We start from the raw sequence: 20,289 nt of genomic DNA on the forward strand, positions 1-20,289 counted from the left end.
TGTGTGTGTGTGTGTGTGTGTGTGTGTGTGCGCGGGTGTGTGTGTGTGTGTGGGTGTGTGTGTGTGTGTGCGCGGGTGTGTGTGCGCGGGTGTGCGTGTGTGGGTGCGTGTGTGTGTGTGTGTGCGTAGGCGGGTGTGTGTGTGTGTGTGTGTGTGTGTGTGCGTAGGCGGGTGTGTGTGTGTCTGTGTGTGTGTGTGTGTGTGTGTGTGTGTGTGTGTGTGTGTGTGTGATCTATATAAACGTGGCATTTAAAGCCTTAGGGCCAGATATTAAAAATGTTTTGTAAATAAAATGTTATTTATGGCTGAAATGTGATGTAAACATTTATTAAAGGCGCTTTTAACACGTGTGTGTGTGTGTCTAAGTACCTCACACACACAGGAGGATAAATGGGCTCTGTCCTGAGAACTTGAGCTCAGCTGAATCTCGCTGTCCCTGATTTTCTCCGGCAAGGACGCGATAGAAGCTGGAGCCATGAACTCAGAAGATGAGAGGCTCAACACGGACCTCTAGTGGTGAATACAGGGCACAACAGGGTCTGTAATGAGACAAACCGACACACACACACACACACTCTCTCTGGATCATTACATTACATTACCTTACATTACGATCATTTGGCAGACGCTTTTATCCAAAGCGACTTACATTATATAACCACCCTTCGCAGCAATTGAGGGTTCGGTGCCTTGCTCAGGGGCACCTCGGCAGGGACTCAAACCAGCGACCCTCTGGTTCCCAGGCAGAGGCTCTACCCACTGAGCTACTGCCTCTCATCACTGGAATGTCTTTGTAGCCTAGCAGCTCCTCCAGGACTGATGGACCATCTGACTCTTCGTGACACCTGCAGTCTCCTCCTGGACCAATAGAACCTGATTAAGCTAGACCTGGGACCTCCTGGGACCTCCTGGGACCTTCTCTGACCTCCTCTGAGCCCCTGACCCTTAAAGCACAGAAGCCTCCTCCACATGCACCAGAACCTTCTCCAGGTCCAATAGAACCACTTTAGGTTCTTACACTACAGGAAGTTTTCCAAGAAAACCTAGAACTTCTTCAAACACGTACTGATCCTCAGTCTGACTGAGTCTAACTGAACAACCAGCAGACTGAAGTCCTGTTCTGTGTTTGGACATTTGATCCTTTGTGATTTTTCACATTTAGGCTTTGAATCGGGTTAAAGTGGAGGGATGCTCCCTATTTGCCGGTTACCTAGCAACAGCAGCATCTCTGGCCACTCCCTTTGTGTGCGTGTGTGTGTGTGTATGGGTGTGGGCGTGTGTGTGTGTGTCCTCTGCAGCGCCCCTGTCCCTGTCAGGCGGCAGGTGGGAGTGCAGCAGGGCGGAGCGGCAGACTGACAGGACAGCAGCAGAGCAGGTAGGAGCTAAACCTCTGTCTCTGTCTCTCTCTCTCTCTCTCTGTCTGTCTCTCTGTTTCTCTGTCTCTTCTGTTTCTCTGTCTCTTTCTGTCTCTTTGTCTCTCTCTGTCTCTCTGCATGTGTCCTTTCTCTCTTTTTCTCTGTCTGTCTGTCTCTATGTGTCTTTCTCTGTGCCTGCCTGTCTGTCTCTTTGTGTCTCTCTGTCTGTCTTTCAGTCTTCCCTCCGTCTCTTGCTCCTCATGTCGCGCTGCTCTGTGTCTGTCTGTCTGAAGCGGCAGATGCGGCAGATGCGGCAGCGGCGTCTTTTCCGCGTTGTCACCGCGTGGACACGTGCGGCACGTGCGTTTCCTCTCGCCGCTGCGCTCCTGTTGCGCTCTGCTTAGTTCAGCATCATGAGGCTCATGCGGCAAACCGGATGTGCTCGAACGTATCAGTCAGATTTTCTACTCTTTTCTCTTTTCTCTTCCTTCTGCAAGTAGGTGTGTGTGTGTGTGTGTGTGTGTGTGTGTGTGTGTGTGTGTGTGTGTGTGTGTGTGTGTGTGTGTGTGTGTGTGTGTGTGTGTGTTGTGTGTGTTGTGTGTGTGTGCGCGCGCCTGTGTGTGCGCCTGTGTGTGTGTGTGTGCCTGTGTGTGCTGCTGCATCATCATGGCTGCTGGCGCGCGCGCTCTCTCTCTCTCTCTCTCACTGCTCACTGCCTCCCACAGAAGCAGAGCAGGAAGTGACATCATGTCTCCTCAGCAGGATCACATCCACACTCATGATCCCATTTCAATGAGACTCAGTGTGCAGGTTTGTGCCGATCCAGGGACGAACCTGTTAGCTTTGGTAGCTGTTGGCCTGATGGTGGCGCTGTAGTTACCACTTTCATCTGAGCCATAACTCTAATAAACTATAACAATAATAAACAGAACTATGATATAAATCCCTGATTCTGGATCTGCACTGATCTGGATTTCTGCCCTGTTTAACTCCTTTTGATTTGTTTGTTTCTCCTCCCCCTGAGTGAAAACGGCTCCAGAGGTTCACATGTGGAACATCTGGACCGAGCCGGACAGAAGTTCAGTGTTTGTTTTTAGATTTTCTTTACTGTTTTGATCTGATTGGCAGCCAAACCTGAGTGGGCGGGGCTCAGGAAGGAGACGTGCTGGACATGTGACCTCTCAGTCAGCCTGATGGTGGCGCTGAAAGAAGAACAGTTCACAGTTTCAATCAGATTGGAAACTGACATGATCCAATCAATGGTTTGTGAAGAGGGGGGGAAATCATGGTCTAATCAATAAACTATAATATAGAATGAATGGATCCTGCAGTGTAAACGTCACCTTCACTGTCATGTCATACCAGTTCAGGAGCCACGCCCCTTCTCGTCAGAATATGGGTGGAAAAAAGTAACTCTTCCCTTTTTCTCTTCACAGGAGTGACAATGGATGGAGACTCCGCCCCCTTTGTAGATGGCTCCACCCAGGAAGTGAAAGGGACAGTTGAAGCAGAAGGTTAATGGTTACCTCATCTGTCAGTCATCATAAATGTCCGTCTGTCAGCCAATCATTTTCTCTTTAGGCTCCGCCCCTAAATGGTTTTGGTGATTTGGTTCAAAATGTAGAAACCAAATCTTCAGAAACTGATCAATACTTATCTGAAGTGTTGATTATGGATGAAAATGATTTAGCTGACTGAAGTTTGTCAGCTGATGTTTGATGTTTTCCACTTTCATAAAGTGTCAGTTTGTCCTCCTCTCCTCTCCTCTCCTCTCATCTTCTCCTCCTCTCCTCTCCTCCTCTTCCCTCCTCCCCTCTCCGCCTCTCCTCTCCTCCTCTCCTCTCTCCTCTCCTCTCATCTTTTCTTCTATGCTCTACTCTTCTCTTCTTCTCTCCTTTCCTCTCCTCCTCTTCTTCTCTTCTCCTCTCCTGTTCTTCCCCTCTTCTCCTCTCCTCTCCTTCCCCTCTTCTCTTCTCCTCTTCTCTACTCTTCTCTTCTTTTCTTCTCTCCTTTCCTCTCCTCTTCCCCTCTTCTTCTCTTCTCCTCTCCTCTTCTTCCCCTCTTCTCCTCTCCTCTTCCCCTCTTCTCTTCTCTTCTCTCAGACTTCTTTCTGGGTAAACAGTCTAATGCAGTAGCGGAGGAGGAGGAGGAGACAGGAAGAGGAAGTTCACTGACGGAGCAGCAGCATGAAAGTAGAAGACATGAAGAAGAGCAAGGGGAGAGTGTGAGCTCTGTGATGAAGACGGACGAGGAGGACAAGATGGAAAGAAAGGAGAAAGGAGGAGTGGAAAAGGAGGAGGAAGATGACGACAGCAAGGAAGAGGAGGTGAAGGAGCAAAAAGGGACAGATGATGAGGAAGAGGAGGTACAGCATGAAGAGGAAACAAAGCAGGAGAGAGAGGAGGTGACAGAGGAGGACAAAGAGGTTATTGATGAAGAAGATAAGGTGGAGGTGATGAAGGACGAAGAGATCCACAAGGAGAAGGTGATGGAGGAAGAAGTGATTGATGAAGAGAGAGTGGAGGTGACAGAAGAGGGGAAAGGAGAGAGCCACAAAGACGAAGAGGAAGAGAGAGATGAAGAGCAAGAGGAGGTGAAAGAGGAGGAGGACAAAGAAGTCACTGATGAAGAAGACAAAGTGGAGGTGATGAAGGATGACAAGAAAGAAGAAATCCATGAAGATAAAGAGGAGGAGCAGGTGGAGGTAACTGAGGAAGAGAGGGTTAAACAGGAGGGGAAGAAAGAGGAAACACCAGGAGAGAGAGAAAGGGTTAATGAGGAGGAGAAGGAACAAATAGATGAAGAGGAGGAGGAGGTGGTCAGTAAAACAAGCGCTCCTCCTCCCAAACATTCACTGACCAATGGGGAGGAGAAGAAAGACAAAGAAGAGTGCATGTCCACTGCAGCCCCTCCCACCACGGCCATAGCTCCTCCCAAAGAGGCAGGCCCAACAAGCTCCTCCTCCAGTCAGAAGGAGGCGGGCCCTGTGAGGACAACAAGCTCCTCCTCCAGCCATAAGGAGGCGGGCCTAGCCAGGAAGAAGAGTGCTCCTCCTCCTCTCTCCAAAGGTCGGTCCTCTTCAGGTCCTGCACCTTCTTTCCCTCCCTCACTTTTTCTTTCATCTTCCTGTTCTCCATCACTCCTTGTCCTCCTCTCTTCGGCTGCACAGTTCATGCATGCATTATGGCAAAGTGGCATGTGACCCTTGACTCTGTGGTTGCTGTGGAAACAAAGTCCCTCTGTGTTGCCCTCTGACCTCTGTTGCCCTTGGTCCCACTGCATGATGCAAGTTGATGTTGTGCTGTGCAATGTGTCACACACACACACACACACACACACACGCACACACGCACACACACACACGCACACACACACACACACACACACACACACACACACACACACACACACACACACACACACACACACGTTATCTCATGATGTTGATGAAGATGATAATGATCTCCTCTCCTCCTCTCCTCTCCAAGTTAAAGCAGAAAGAGGAGCAGTGAAGGAAACATCTGAGGAGAACATGAAGGTGAAGTCGCTCTCATGTTTCCTCACAGCCATTAAGGTTTAGATTTGACAAAAGGCCACGCCCACCTCATGTATGTGGCCTTCAGAGTATGGAGCCACGCCTCTGTAGAGATGAATTGACCTGTGTGTGTGTGTGTGTGTGTGTGTGTGTGTGTGTGTGTGTGTGTGTGTGTGTGTGTGTGTGTGTGTGTGTGTGTGTGTCAGACCTCCAGAGCAGCAGGGGGCAGCAGAGCAGCCAGGATGATGTCAGCCAAGAGCACAGGTACCTGAACCCCAACGCAACAATGAGAAGCAGTTTAACCAGGCTGAGTTGTTTCATCTGTCTGTCTGTCTGTCTGTCTGCCTGCCTGTCAGAGTCAGTGGATGGTGTCAGCAGTCCAGGAAGTCGTTCTCCAGCCAGTCGTTCCTCCACCCCAAACAGAGACATAAAAAAGGTCTGTCTGCCTGTCTGTCTAACTGTGAGTGTCTGTCTGTCTTCCCATTGGTCTGATTGAGCGTCTACCTGTCTGTCTGTCTGTCTGTCTGCCTCATTGTCTCTCAACCTCATCTCATCTGTCTGACTGGATGTGTCTCAGTGTATCTGTCTCTGTCTACACTTGTCTGTCTGTCTACCTGTCTTTCTGACAGGGTGTCTGCCTGTCTGTCTGATTAGTGGTCTACCTACCCGTCTGTCTCTTTGTTCAGAAGCAAAGCCGTATTAACCTGATGCCCTGTTACCATGGTACCTGCCTTGTCCTGTAGGTGGCAGTAGTGCGCACTCCGCCCCGCTCTCCCTCCTCTGCACGCGGCCGAGCCACGCCCCTCCCCTCTCACCCCATGCCTGACCTCAGCAATGTCAGGTCAAAGGTCGGCTCCACCGGGAACCTCAAACACACACCTGGAGGGGGCAAAGTATGTCTCTCTCACACAGACACACAGACACACACACACACACACACGGTAAACATAGATACACTGCGCTCATGTCTGCCTGTCTATCTCTCTGTGCCCGTCTGTCTTTCAGGTCCAGATTCTTAATAAGAAGTTGGATCTGAGTAATGTGACATCAAAGTGCGGCTCCAAGGGGAACATACACCACAAACCAGGTTACACACACACACACACACACACGCACACGCACACGCACACACACACACACACACAGAGACACACACACACACACACAGATACACACACACACACAGATACACACACACACGGATACACAGACACAGACACACACACACACACACACACACACAGATACACACACACACAGATACACAGACACAGACACACACACACACACACAGATACACACACACACACAGAGATACACACACACACACAGATACACACACACACACACACACACACAGATACACACACACACACACACACACACACACACAGTGTTGTACCGTGTTGTGTGGTCTTGCAGGTGGAGGAAGGGTGGAGATCAAATCAGAGAAGGTGGAGTTTAAAGCAGTGAACTCTAAAGTTGGCTCTCTGGAGAACGTGGGCCACACTCCAGGAGGAGGGAAGAAGAAGGTCTCACACACACACACACACACCTGAGTGATGTGCTCATTTCAAAGCTACACGTTATGACATCACATCCTGTTTGTGTTCTGACAGATTGAGTCTCAGAAGCTGAGTTTCAGAGAGACGGCCAAAGCTCGAACCGACCACGGTGCTGATATCGTCATCCAGTCTGGCTCCGCCCCCTCGTCCCCTCATCCCCTAAGCAACAGCTCCTCCCCCGGAAGCCTTAATACAGCTGGAGCTCCGCCCCTCGACACCCTGGCTGACCAGGTGAGAACAAGAAGACAGACAGAAACATCTCAAAGCTCAACGTCCTGTCAAATTGATCGCTTTAACAATTTATCACTTCCTGTTAGGTCTCTGCCTCTCTTGCCAAACAAGGGCTGTGATTGGATAAGCCATGTGCCTGCTCCCACCCCCCCTCCCTGTGTATTCAAGGAAACTGAACGACAGAAGAAGGAAAAGCTATGAAGAAGAGCACTGCATTCTTCTGTCCTAAACGTGTCATCAGCAACCACACACACACACACACACACACACACACACACACACACAGTATGTTTCTTTGCATAGTTGAAAGAATGTTAATCACTAATGAATCACTTCTCAGTTATTGAGGCCGATCACTTTCATGTTGAACCTAGCTTAGCACAAAGACTGGAAGCGGGGGGAATGGTTAGCCTATCTGGGCTAAGTGCTAAGCTAGGCTAAGTGCATGTGACTGTGGTGAAGATGAGCTGCCGGCCTTCAGTGACTGAACGGTGCCCGCTTCTTTTCTGCCACTTCTGTTCTCTCTGAATGCTAATTGGCTGCTGTATTGTGGACAGCCCCTCCCACTGTCCCCATTGGTGAAACTCCAAAATTACCCAGAATGCAGTTTGATAACTGGTGCCAAATCCCTCCTTCCTGTCTGCTGATGAGTGCTTTTTCCAATAAAGTTTCTGGTGGAAGCTATGGCGTCTCCATTGTTACTGAGTGATGGACATGTGCTGGCTGTATCCATACGTTACCCTAATGATGTCAGGGGCGGAGTCACGCTGCCTCCCACCGGGCTCTAAATGTCCTCGTCCAATCAGAGCCGGCCACAGTGAGCGGCAGCAGAAACTCTGCGTGACTGAGCGAGGACACAGAGGCGCCCCCTGGTGGCAGCGTGAGGGAGTTCTGATCTGGACCTGAAACACCTCTGTAGAAGAACAAGCTGCTGATTGGCTGCTGGTGAACAAGGACAACGTGGTGAGTGGGGTTTACATGTTTTTATTGATTTATTACCATAACAATGATAAAAAGAACATAAAAAACAGCTCTGCTGTCAGAGGAGACTGATGACATACGAGGATGAGGCGAGGGGGCGGGGCTAAAAGGCCAGCAGCAGTCTGTATCTCTTCTGATTCAGCCAAACGTGGAACAGGATGGAGGGCTGGGGGCTCAGCAGGAAGGAGAAGACATCATACCTCAACTACTTCCTGTCAGAATGTTGCCTGGCAACAGTATCCCTCCAGCAAATGAAATGAGGGGTGGGGCTTAGAGAGAAGGCTGTGGCTGACTGGAGCAGAGTGGGCGGGGTTAAAGGATGTCATCGCTCTCAGCTGTGTGGAGCTGCGTGTCGTCTGCGTCCGTCATGCTGCTCTCCTGACTGTCCTCCACCTCTGCTGCTGGAGACACACACACACACACACACACACACACATCTGTACACTGCAGTGCTGATGGATGGACGGATGCTGACTCCATGGTGTTATATTCAGGCAGGTGTGTCTCTGTCTCTACCTTCGTCTTCAGGCAGGTATCTCTTGTCGATGGCTTCTTTGATCTGGTTGTTGGCTCCTTTGGGGTCCAGGTCCATGGCCCAGCTGAAGTTCATCAGAGCCAGATGGGTCTGACCCAGCTTCTTATAGACCTGATGGGTCAGGGAGGACAGACGGGTCAGAGAGGACAGACGGGTCAGATCAACCTTCAGTCCAACAAACCTCATACACACCTTTCCTATCAGGAAGTAAACCAGAGACTCTTTGGGCACGATCTGCTTCAGCTCCTCCAACTCCTGAAGAGCAGCCTGGGAGAGAGACAGACAGGGAGAGAGACAGACAGGGAGAGAGACAGACAGGGAGACAGAGACACACAGACAGGATGGATCAGGGTATTGATTTTGTACTGATTCCTTGTTATTGATCACCTTGATGGAGGTATGATATTGATACCTTGTACTTGTCATTAGCAAAAAGGATGGAGGCCCGGTGGAACTTGCAGAGTGGGTTTTTAGGGTCAATCCCTATCGCTCTGTTCAGGGTCTCCAGAGCGGCATCGGACTTCTTCAGTGCATGTTGAACCTACACACACACACACACACACACACACACTTAACAGCAGCTCTAACTATGTGCTAATGCTACCAAAGCAGCTGATGTGAGTGGAGGAAGCTACATGCTAACATACCACACCGATGTGGCAGAGCAGCACGGAGCTCTGTGGGTTGATGCTCAGAGCTTTCTTGAAGTGGATCTCTGCCAGGTTGAACTTCTCCTGTTTGTAGTAAATCATTCCCAGACCATACCTGCCACACACACACACACACACACACACACTTTAGGTGAGGCTGCTTGTCCGTGTGTGTGTGTCCGTGTGTGTGTGTCCGTGTGTGTGTGTCCGTGTGTGTGTGTGTGTGTCCGTGTGTGTGTGTGTGTCCGTGTGTGTGTGTCTCACCAGGCGTTATAGTGCCTGTTGTTGACTCTGATGGCGTTCCGGAAGCAGGCCAGTGCTCGGTCCAACTCCTCCGTCAGGACATACTCATGACCCAACAGAGTGTACGCATACGCAAAGCCTGGGTCCACCTGAGAGGGAGAGGAAGAGGAAGAGGGAGAGAGAGTGAGCGAGAGCAAGAACGGGAGAGGGAGAGAGAGAGAAAGAAGGGGAGAGGGACAGAGGGAGAGGTAGAGGAAGAGGAAGAGGAAGAGAGAGTGAGCGAGAGCGAGAGAGGGAGAGAGAGAGAGAGTGAGAGAGAGAGAGAGAGTGACAGAGAGAGAGTGAGAGAGAGAGTGACAGAGAGAGAGTGAGAGAGAGAGTGACAGAGAGAGAGTGAGAGAGAGAGAGGGTGATTTTATCCTGATTTCCTTAAAGAAGTGATTTCATTGTTTAAGTCCAGGTCACATTACCTGTATGGCTCTTTGAAAGAATTTGATGGCGATGTCATGCTCCCTCTGCAGGCTGAAACAGTTTCCTGCTACACACCAAGTCTAGAGAGGGAGAGAGAGACAGAGGGAGAGACAGGGACAGAGAGAGACAGAGAGAGAGAGACATAGAGTTAGTGAGTGATCTCTTCCTGTACCCATCACAGTGCTGGTGTCTCTCTGACTGAACTGTGAGGTCTTTACCTCAGGACAGTTCTTGTCCATGTCTGTCAGGTCTTTGGACAGAGCGGACAGAGCCACGTCTTTCTGCAGGTGCCACAGCGTGGTGGAGTAAATCTCCATCCCCTCCACTCGGTACGACTCGATCCGCCGGACCTCACTGAACAAACGATCCGCCTAAAACAAAAACAAACCCAAACATTATGGATTGTTAATCCACCGCTACACAGGCGTGACCTCTGACCCCTGGCAGGTCAAAGGGACGGCGATTAGGCCCGGACCGACTGTTACCTGTGTGTACTCGGCCAGCTCAAAGTAGGCCCTGCCGATGTGTGTGAGCACCCAGCCGGTGTTGTAGTGCTGTGGAGGGAGGGAGGTCAGGACGTTGATGGCGTCTCTGCAGTTGTAGGAGCACAGCGCTTGGTAACCGCGGCCTAGCTCCCGTAGCAACGCCATCACGCTGTCTGCAGGCAAACAAAGGTAAAGGTTCAGACTCACAGACAGACAGACAGACAGACAGACACACACACACACACACTACCTGCAGCAGCTCTCTGGTACTGAGGGATCTTGGTGTCAGGTAGACTCAGACTCTGGTCCAGTCTCAGGATGTCCAGACTCTCGTTCAGGTTGCTGCTGTTTGACGTCTTTGCCGATTTACATTTAGTTTTCCTGTTGGGGATCTTTGTGGGAAACTTCATCTTTAACTTCTTGCTGTTCTCCTACACACACACACACACACACACACACACACACACACACACACACACACACACACACACACACACACACACACACACACACACACACACACACACACACACACACACACACACACACACACACACACACACACACACACACACACACACACACACACACACACACACACACACACACACACACACACAGGTGAGTCTTCACAGCGTTCCTTCAGTCTGACCCACAGGACCCTGGAGCAGAGCACAGTACCTTGGCAGTAGAGCTGGCACTAGTAAACAGTCTGGAGCTTCTTCTGGGCTGAACATTAGGAGGACCAGACATACTGGGACTGAGGACCTGAGGGGACGCACTGAGAGACAGACAGGTTATCAGAGAGGCCCTCAGTCTGCGGCCATTGTGCTCTGTGATTGGTTGCTATAGTTACCTGGTGTGAGGGGCGGAGCTCTGTGATTGGTTGAAGGGGATGGGGAGAACCTCTCTGCTGTTTCCACTCTGACTGAAGACGGACTTTGACTGACTGATCCTAGAGACAGTCTGTGAGAGACAGACAGGACAAAGAGACAGACAGGCTTTCATGCTTGCTTTAAGTTGATTTTGTCTTTGGTCACAAAGCAACAGCACGAGGTGAGAACTGATGAAGAAGAGTAAGAGGACAGGAGAGGAAGAGTGGAGACGTCTTAGGTCCCACATGTAAAGAAGAGGAGCAAAGGGAACTGTGCAGCAGAGGAGCTGCTGGAGAACAGAAGAGGAGAGGGAGAGGACATGTTGGGCCCACCGCCTGTAGTTACTATGGCAACTCTAGTTCCTGCCATCATCAGCTGAGCTCAGGTTGAGCTGAGTCATGTTTGAATGCTCTTAGTAGAACATGATGAGGCTCATTTGGTTGATGATGAACAGGGGCAGAGTGAGGAGAGAGTGTCAGCGTGTCTCTACCTTCTTGCTGGGCGCAGTGGGCTGTGTCTCCATGGTGGCTGAATAGTTCTGTAGATAGGTGGGGTCTCCAGGGCTGGGCTCCAGGGGCAAGATGCCAAAACTACACACAGACACACACACAGTCTCTCAGTGTGTGTATTGTTATGATAAAGTCGTCTGTGTTGTTGTGAACGTGGGCTCACCTGGGCGTCAGCGGGCTCAGTGCAGCAGGGCCCCCTAGTAAGCTCCGCCCACTCTTGGGTTTGTTCTGTTTGGCTAGTAACGTCCCGGCCGATCCCATGGACACGGTGTTGGCCAAAAGGGGGCCGGTCTCCGGGGAAATGAGGGAGGAGTCAATGTAAGAAACTGACGAATCAGATGTCAGCTTTGCATTTGAAGATTCTAGATTCAAACGATTCAACTCCTGGAGGGGGGGAAGAGAGAGAGAGAGAGAGAAAGAGTGATGAGTTTAGATTCATTCAGATATAAATATACAAATAATCATGACTGAGCATTCAAAGAGAGAGTGTGTGTGTGTGTGTGACATACCAGTGTGTCCTGTGGAGTCTCCATGAGTGCAGTGTCTAAGCGATGGGAAGGGTTCTGGGCGGGGCTAACAGAAGGAGGGGGTGGGGCTACAGAGAAGTTCTGAAGAGAGGACAACCTGAAGACCTGGTCTGGATCTGGTTTCTCTCCTGGGAGCAAAACAGAGATGAGTCAGGATGATACATGGAGTGATCAGACACACGTATGACCTGGCCTCAGTCCTGTGCTCAGACACACGTATGACCTGGCCTCAGTCCTGTGCTCAGACACACGTATGACCTGGCCTCAGTCCTGTGCTCAGACACACGTATGACCTGGCCTCAGTCCTGTGCTCAGACACACGTATGACCTGGCCTCAGTCCTGTGCTCAGACACACGTATGACCTGGCCTCAGTCCTGTGCTGTGCTGTAGTTTACCTAAGTGACAGAGGTTCTGGAAGGGCGACCAGAGAAAGGGGTTGAGCGTTAAACTCCTCTGAAAACACTCCGCACCTTTAGCAGCACGATCCGTCTTACTGCTCAGAGAGACAGACAGGCAGGCAGAGAGAGAGACAGTGGTCAGTACATCCTGTTCCATCAAGCAGGTTCACTGAGTCAGAGCCAGAACTCAAAGGGTTACCAGTAAATGTGTCCCAGTAATGAGAGGGTGAAGGAGGCGGAGTCTCCAAACTCTGTGATGATGTCATCCTGACTTTTCTGTTTATTTAGCACTCCACCAATCAGAACCTGCTCTCCTTCAGCCAGCCTGAGACACAGAGACAGACAGACAGGTGGACACAAGGACGTTTAACAACACCAGGGACTCATTTGCATTTCAATGACTTTGATTTTGTAGCAGCACAGCCACCACGACTTCAGCATGTCTGTGTTCAAACTGCAGCTGAGCTCCTCTTCATCACATGATGATGGTGATGGTGAATCAGTGTAGTGATAAAGAGGAGCAGCTCTTCATCATCTCAGGGCTCTAACGTGTCTCATGTTTGGTCTCTCTGGTTCGAACAAACATGACTCAGCTCAACGTGAACTCAGCTGATGATAACAGGAACTAGAGTTACCATAGTAACTACAGGCCGTGGACCCAACGTGTCCTCTCCATCTATCAGAGCTGTCGCTGTCACTTCTTCTTCTTCTTCTTCTTCAATTCAACACAAACCAAGCACGTCATGCTTCAGGCAGCATGCCTCACCTTCAATCAGGACATCAGACAGAGACCTCATGTCCTACGTTACCACGGAGACACAACGTCAGAGTGATATAAGCTTCCAGAACAAACGCTCCTGATCTGATCGTGTTTAAGACAGAGAGCGAGCGGAGGAACCACACTCTTCCTCACCTGTGTACTGTGTGTGTGTGTGTGTGTGTGTGTGTGTGTGTGTGTGTGTGTGTGTGTGTGTGTGTGTGTGTGTGTGTGTGTGTGTGTGTGTGTGTGTGTGTGTGTGTGTGTTCTTACTTGCTGAGCTCCACGCAGCATTTGGCCAGCAGGAATCGAACCTGCGGTGTGGAGCAGCTGTGTGCCTTCAGCAGCCGGTACGCCTTATAGGGCTTCCCTGACCGGTAGTAACATGTGGCCAACAGGTACAGAGCTTCTTCTGACCTCACTGAGGGAGAGAGACAGGCAGAGGGACAGACAGGTCAATGTGTGGCCAACAGGTACAGAGCTTCAGCTGACCGCGCAGACAGACAGGAAGTGTTACCTTCAGCATAGAGCCTCTCAGCCAGGAAAACAGCATCCAGGTAGGCATAGTGATTGAGAGCCTGCCACACGGCAGCCTGGAGAGAGGGAGGGAGGGAGGGAGAGGGAGAGGGAGAGACAGACAGAGGGAGAGGGAGAGAGAGAGGGAGGGAGGGAGAGACAGAGAGAGCGAGAGTTTAAGTATGGCTGTAATTAAACATTGTGTTTAATGAAGCTGATGTTAACAGCTGCAGCACATGACCTCTGACCTCGGTCAGATCACTACAGAGCTGCTGTCTCAAATCACACACACACACACACACGCCAGTGTACAGCAGGTCACACCACGGCGAGGCAGACAGGAAGCCTTCACAGGGGACAGACGGGACAGGGACGCGTCTCTCATGATGGACGTGTCTCAGTACAACCAGCTCCGTCTCTGTCTGGAGGACCTTTGATCTCTGTGTTTAACATGATGTTGTGGTTTAAGTTCACTCTCCTAATGTTCCACACACTCAGTCTGACCACTGGATCCAGACATTTCAGGGTCAAGGGTCAGAGTTACTATAGGACAGAGATCCATGACAACATAGAGGGTTCGGGGTCAGAGGTCATCATATTCATGTACAGGTAGAGATGAGGCAACAACACCTTCAACATTCTGACACCGCGAACAATCAGCTGTACGCGCGTGTGTGTGTGTGTGTGTGTGTGTGTGTGTGTGTGTGTGTGTGTGTGTGTTCACAGCAGCTGATCTGCAGTGAACCAGCTGCTACTAACATGAGCTAACGCTAGCAAACAGGGGCTAACCAGCTGCAGCTAACTATCTTAACTACCGCTGCCGCCGAACAGGAGTCGAACCCCGAACACAGCACCCGAACTAAACGTTGACACGAGTCCAGGACACACCTCGGGGTTTCCTTCAGGTGTTCTGGCTCTGATTCAGCCTAGAGGTTAGCCTCGGTACCAGCGTTAGCATGCTAACCGGACTCTGCAGTTAGCATTAGCAAAGCTGTGCGATTACACCAAACTCATCACCGCGTCTCGAGCACAACACACGACTCGGTACCGAACAGAACCCGCAGAGTCCACTCGGACACTTCAACACTCGGACACGCAGCGGTGGAAGCGGTCCTTTGCGCTAATGAGCCGCTTTGTGCCGGCGGAGCTAGCGGGAGGCTGCGGGGCCTGAAAGCTTCAGACCGCGGACTCGAGTAGCCGCGGTGGCCGGGCGGAGAGAGCCTCCTTCCCGCGGACATGACAGTGTGTGTATGTGTGTGTGTGTCTACCTGGACGGGTTCCTGCAGCACCGTCATTCCGCCCCGCGACTCCGTGTGTGTGTGTGAGTGTGTGTGTCTGCTCCTGGTTGCGCTGCTTTCTTCACTTCGGTCCGCAGGAGGAGCCGACAGCCGAACATTTGAACACACCGACCGTTAGGAGCCGAAAATGACCGAGGATTCCCGAGAGCCCCGGCGAAGATCGACGACTTGTTCACGGCCAAAGCAGCTGGTGCGCCCCCTGGTGGTGTAACGGCTTCATCACGTCTCCTCCTCATGTGTACATGTACGAACATGACGAGCAGCTGCAGCCAATCACGTGACACTTACAGCTTTAGTCTTTATTTACATTAACACATGATAGTGGTCACCCAAACAGACCCTCATGATGACATCATTCAAGATGTCACAATCAGCTGAACATCTCTAATGGAGTCAGCTGGGATGAAGCTGGAGCGGTGACTTTATAGATTTAGAGCCTGCTGTGTTCCTGGCAGCTGGAGAGAGGATTCCTCTGTGAAAGGCCACAGCACAGAGAAGCCTGTGAAGTCTGTAGCTTCTATGTATACAGCTGATCTACTCAGCTCCTGGAGGGGAGGAGTGGGCGTGGCTTATTCTACCCTCCTACATTACTTTACATTACGATCAGAGACCCTCAGCCCTCCGGTACTAACAAACAAACTTCATAACCTGGTTGAGACATAAAGGACCAGGGAATCATTTTGTAACATTTTTCAGTATATGACATCATTACCTGGATTTTTGACAGGTAAATATATAAAAAATGCAAATGCAGAATCTGACTGTGGTGTTTATTGTGATTATTCACAGGAAGTGATCAGAGGGCTCTTCCTGTGTGAAGCAGCTCAGCCAAACAGCTTCACCTCCACAGGGTAATGATCACTGATCGCCAGAGCCTGAGAGGGGGGGGGGGGGAGGGAGAGAGAGAGGGAGTGAGGGACAGAGAGAGAGAGAGAGAGAGAGAGAGAGGATGAATGTACACTTGATTCTTACATTATTACCATAACAATGTTATTTAGTTATTTGGTTGAAACACAGAGCCTCCATCTGCTAATGTTGTGATGGTGGTGATGATGATGATGATGATGATGATGATGATGATGATGATGATGATGATGAAGGCAGGCAGGTCTTACCAGACTGTGGCTGAGTTTCAGGTCCTTCATGTAGTCGTAGACGCGTGCGCTGCCCGGCTGCACCCAACGCAACATGTCAGACGTGACCACGATCCTACACACACACACACACACACACACACACATACGCCTGAGAGACGGGACAGACGCAGACTAAACTGTACTTAACTATTCTATACTGTACTGTACTGTACTCGTCCCTCAGAGACGGCAGCCTTTGACCTCTGACCTGTCGTAGGGGCAGTGGGTGTGCGTCACCGTGGTGTCGGTCTGTTCTGTAATCAGCCAATGGAAGCTCTTGTCTGTGAAGAGGCGGATGTGCTCCCACTCTGAGGTCGTCACGTAGGAGCAGCCGGCGTTGAAGTCGCCCAGCAGCACGATGTCCTGCCAGAGGGGCGGCAGAGGGTCAGCAGCTGCTCTGGACCTCAGCAGACTCACACGTCAACAGGAAGTGAGGCTTCTGTTTGTGAAGACTTGATGAGTTTACTCACGTTGGTCTTCCAGCGGGTCTGGACATCTTTCACCACGTCGTACAGAGCGTCCACCTCCTTCACCGCAAAGTCTGGAGACACATGCTGAGGGACCAGGACCAAGCTCCGCCCACCTACAGTCACAAGACAGACAGGGAAGGTTGCTAGGAGACACCGAGTCACACACACACACACACAAACTCACTGACACACACGCACACACACACACTCACACACTCACACACACACACGCACGCACGCACGCACGCACGCACGCACACACACACACTCACTCACACACACACACACGCACACACACACACACACACACACACACACACACACACACACTCACACTCACACTCACACACACTCACACTCACACTCACACACACACACACTCACACTCACAGACACACACTCTCACACACACACTCACACTCACACTCACTCACACTCACACACACGCTTCAGTAGCAGTGCTTCATAACGGACACATGGTGGCACTGTTTCCTTTGTTTACACTTCTTAAAGGTTAAAGGTTAAATTGTAAAGCTTTGACTCAGCAGAGGAACCTGTCGTCCTGCTCTTTGTGTGCTCTGCAGTACTTCCTGTTTGTGTACCTGACTGCCTGGAGGAGAACATCACCACAAACGGCTCTCTGATGAAGGCGTCCGTCCCACACGGCTCACAGCCGTCGTCATACGTGTAGTTTTTCACCACTGACACGGTCTGCTCCCTGCAGGGACGAGACAAAGCACACTCAGGATCAGTGTGTATGACATGTGGGAGTGAGAGTGAACACATGAACGACATAAAGAGACGACAATAAAGCTAAATGACCATGAATGAGAGTGAGTGAGTGTGTGTGTGTGTGTGTGTGTGTGTGTGTGTGTGTGCGTGCGTGCGTGCGTGCGTGCGTGTGTGTGTACCTGTAGATGAAGAGGTACCTCTCCTTGTATGAGCTGCGGCCCAGAGGCTCACTGACGATGTGCCTGAACTCAGCAGAACCTCTGACCAGAACAACACAGAGAATTAAACCAAGAGGTTAACGACAGACGATCATGTGTTTCCCGTGTTCAGACTGTATGTTGGCTGCCGTGATGTCGTGGCGTGCTCGTGTTTATTCTGACTTGTTGACGCGCTCCATCAGCTTTCTGGTCGCCGACAGGTCACTGTCTCTGACTTCCTGGATCAGAATGATGTCATAGCGGTGGACAATCTGCAACCATAGCAACAGTTTGATCAGTGTTATGATTTATATGGAGAACCTTCATTCTAGGGTCCAAACACAAAAGGCCGGGGCACTTTAAAGAGTTCTTAACATTATTATTGTATATTAGTAGTAATAGTTTAGTTCATTTGTTATTCTGCTGTGAAATCCAGGGCAAACAAAGCTGATGTGGGTGAGCGAGGGCCTGGAGGTGAGTGAGGCACCGTGCTGATGATGTCCATCAAAGTGCTGTTGGAAGCTTTCTTGTCTCCAAACGACTTGATGTTGAAGGCTCCCAGCAGCAGAGAGTGGCAGCGACCCAGCAGAGCCACGAGCAGCAGAACCCTGAGTCCACACATGCTGACACACAGAACCACACCTTCAGAACCAACACCAGCAGAATGCATCAACCAGAAGAATCCAGATAACAAATGTGTTTCATGGGTTTTATTCATGAGATGCAGCAGGTTGGGGAGAATAAGCCACGCCCATCCAGAGCAGTAAAGAAAGCAGCTGTGACTCTGAGTCGCGGGAAGACGCGTCACTCAAACATCTGGGCCCAGCAGGCTCAGCAGGAGATCGGGTTTGCCAGGTTGACCTCAGTCACTGGCCACAGATGAACTAGTTTCAACTACAACTGACAATACCTCCACCAAGGCCCACCGGTCAGCTCATCTCGCCAAGTCAAACCGTCACCATGGTTACCTTGAGGTCGGATTAGGTTTGCTGGCTCCTTTTTTTTTACAAAAATGGTCAAACATTTCTACAGTGTGAAAGATCCTGGACCTGGACCTGGACCTGGACCTGGACCTGGACCTGGACCTGGACCTGCTCTTCATTTGTTTTTTTAAGTTCAGCCTTTCTGATCTCCTTACATAGATCAGCATAAACAACATCAGAACAGCTGACCCCCCTGTTCAGTCTTGGTTCAGTCTAAACTGGTTTTACATCCTGCAGTTTAAGTTTCAGCTTCATTTTAGTTTACCTGTCTCTCTGTTTCTGTCGAGGTTTCTTGTTGAGTCCCGCCGAGCTCCACAACAATCGCCGGTGTCTCTGCAGGGGTTTTTATTTACCTGTGTGACATGTGACACTGCAGGGGGGGGGGGGGGGGAGAGAGAGAGGAGGGGCGTACGGACACTTGGATACCTGCGTCTCTATAGTCTAAAGGAAATGATTAACTGTTCATGTGCACAGAGGGAGAGAGAGTTTCTACATAGACTCTACTGAGTCGTCTGTATAAGAAGACATTAAATGAGCAAATGCACATTGAGAACAGTCACAGCAGGGGGCGCTGCAGTCTGCTCAGGACTTCACTGTGGCAGGAAGCTTACTTTGAGCTTCTTGATGACCTTTCTGTCTCTGGGTCAAAGACTTTTTCAATCATGGACCTTCAGTCCACTTTGTCCTTATCGTTTATCTGGAACATCTGTTTCCTTCTCATTGCTGCAGTTAAAGATAGACGCAGTGTAAACGTTCCACCTCTGCTTCAGCCTCATTCATCTGACCGCCGGGCTGTAGCTACTGTAGTTCAGTTACTTTAGTTACTGCAGTTACTTTACTGTGCAGTTTCACGCTTTACAACAACATACATTTACATTTGGTTGTGTAAATAAAAAGTGTCACAAAACTGCAGATTTGTTTTAAACGTCAGATCCTTTAAGCAGAATGTTTGTATGCCACATTTTTGGATTGTGTTTGTATTTGGCTTCTCTTTCTGTGTTGAGACGGATCTTCTAGATGAAAATGTACTTAAGTCTCCAATCAATCCATCAATCTAACTAAAGATGACGATGCCCCGCCCCCATCACGTGCTCCTCCCCCTCACTGAACCGCCTCAGGGAGCAGCAGAAGTTATTTGTTTACTTACTAACAAGTTACAAACAGCTTTGCCTGAGTAGTATTTGCTTATTTGTTCTGTAACTAAAGTAAATGATCCGTAAACACACAGAGTGCTGCAGTGGAGTAAAGAATGCTTCAACACCGTCAGGAAGTACTGAGACCTGGTACTGATGGACTGAGCTCCATGGAAACGCATAACATGGCCAGTACCAATGAGCGAGGGAACCAGGTTCTGAACACGGCGCCTCTCAGCCGCCCGTCAGCCCGAGTGTGTGTGTGTGTGTGTGTGTGTGTGTGTGTGTGTTTGTTTGACAGAACACTTTCATGCAAATTGGGTTTAAAGCAGAATCTGATGAACCCTCAACCTGCCGACGCCTCCCAGCACCCAGAACCCAGAACCTTCCCAGACGTTCCACTCTGCTAACATGGATCACAAACATGGCACAGCAGATGGTTATTGATTACTGATTAGCCTTTATTAAAAGTTACAGGATGCTCAGCCGGATCAGACAGAGATGTGAAGATGCAGCACTTCATCATGAATACTTCACACACACACACACACACACACACACACACACAGACACAGAGCAGAGTGTGTGTGTGTGAGAGTCCCTGTAAACACCTGCAGCCCACATCTGGACTCCACCTCACAATCTTTGATTTTTTTTTCTTTTTTTAAATCACGATTAACTTTACAACAAAGTGGTAAAAAAGGAA

At 50.2% G+C, this 20,289-nt stretch overlaps 3 protein-coding genes across 4 annotated transcripts; 1 reads left to right on the plus strand and 2 right to left on the minus strand.

The window, feature by feature from the left end:
* Nucleotides 1-1,332: 1,332 nt before the first annotated feature.
* LOC143015528 (microtubule-associated protein tau-like) lies at nt 1,333-7,409 on the plus strand. The gene is made up of 10 exons (XM_076169531.1): nt 1,333-1,375; nt 2,792-2,869; nt 4,844-4,893; nt 5,097-5,154; nt 5,247-5,326; nt 5,634-5,783; nt 5,896-5,977; nt 6,313-6,422; nt 6,510-6,686; nt 6,773-7,409. The coding sequence occupies exons 2-10, from the start codon at nt 2,800-2,802 to the stop codon at nt 6,803-6,805; spliced, it is 810 nt and encodes a 269-aa protein (XP_076025646.1). The 5' UTR covers nt 1,333-1,375; nt 2,792-2,799; the 3' UTR covers nt 6,806-7,409.
* Nucleotides 7,410-7,654: 245 nt separating this feature from the next.
* On the minus strand, nt 7,655-15,106 carry cdc27 (cell division cycle 27). 2 transcript variants are annotated; one of them, XM_076169533.1, is made up of 20 exons: nt 14,903-15,106; nt 13,636-13,711; nt 13,392-13,539; nt 12,561-12,686; nt 12,359-12,456; nt 11,945-12,090; nt 11,599-11,819; nt 11,417-11,516; nt 10,908-11,017; nt 10,733-10,832; nt 10,302-10,482; nt 10,052-10,224; nt 9,785-9,937; nt 9,566-9,646; nt 9,117-9,244; nt 8,850-8,967; nt 8,615-8,743; nt 8,395-8,469; nt 8,184-8,313; nt 7,655-8,065 (listed from the first exon to the last, which is right to left on the minus strand). In XM_076169533.1, the coding sequence occupies exons 1-20, from the start codon at nt 14,927-14,929 to the stop codon at nt 7,980-7,982; spliced, it is 2,406 nt and encodes an 801-aa protein (XP_076025648.1). In that variant the 5' UTR covers nt 14,930-15,106; the 3' UTR covers nt 7,655-7,979. The 2 variants fall into 2 exon arrangements, with proteins under 2 accessions (XP_076025648.1, XP_076025647.1); XM_076169532.1 differs by having other exon boundaries at nt 7,655-8,068; nt 14,903-15,104.
* A 577-nt stretch (nt 15,107-15,683) lies between these two features.
* Nucleotides 15,684-18,797, minus strand: dnase1 (deoxyribonuclease I). The gene is made up of 9 exons (XM_076169527.1): nt 18,716-18,797; nt 17,955-18,090; nt 17,651-17,739; nt 17,450-17,530; nt 17,141-17,256; nt 16,539-16,651; nt 16,277-16,431; nt 16,048-16,141; nt 15,684-15,807 (listed from the first exon to the last, which is right to left on the minus strand). The coding sequence occupies exons 2-9, from the start codon at nt 18,087-18,089 to the stop codon at nt 15,757-15,759; spliced, it is 834 nt and encodes a 277-aa protein (XP_076025642.1). The 5' UTR covers nt 18,090; nt 18,716-18,797; the 3' UTR covers nt 15,684-15,756.
* Nucleotides 18,798-20,289: the final 1,492 nt, after the last annotated feature.

Source organism: Genypterus blacodes, unplaced genomic scaffold (genome assembly GCF_046128005.1).
Source record: "Genypterus blacodes isolate CSIRO-AG114 ecotype Tasmania unplaced genomic scaffold, CSIRO-AGI_Gbla_v1 ptg000206l_1, whole genome shotgun sequence".
NCBI classification, from domain to species: domain Eukaryota; kingdom Metazoa; phylum Chordata; class Actinopteri; order Ophidiiformes; family Ophidiidae; genus Genypterus; species Genypterus blacodes.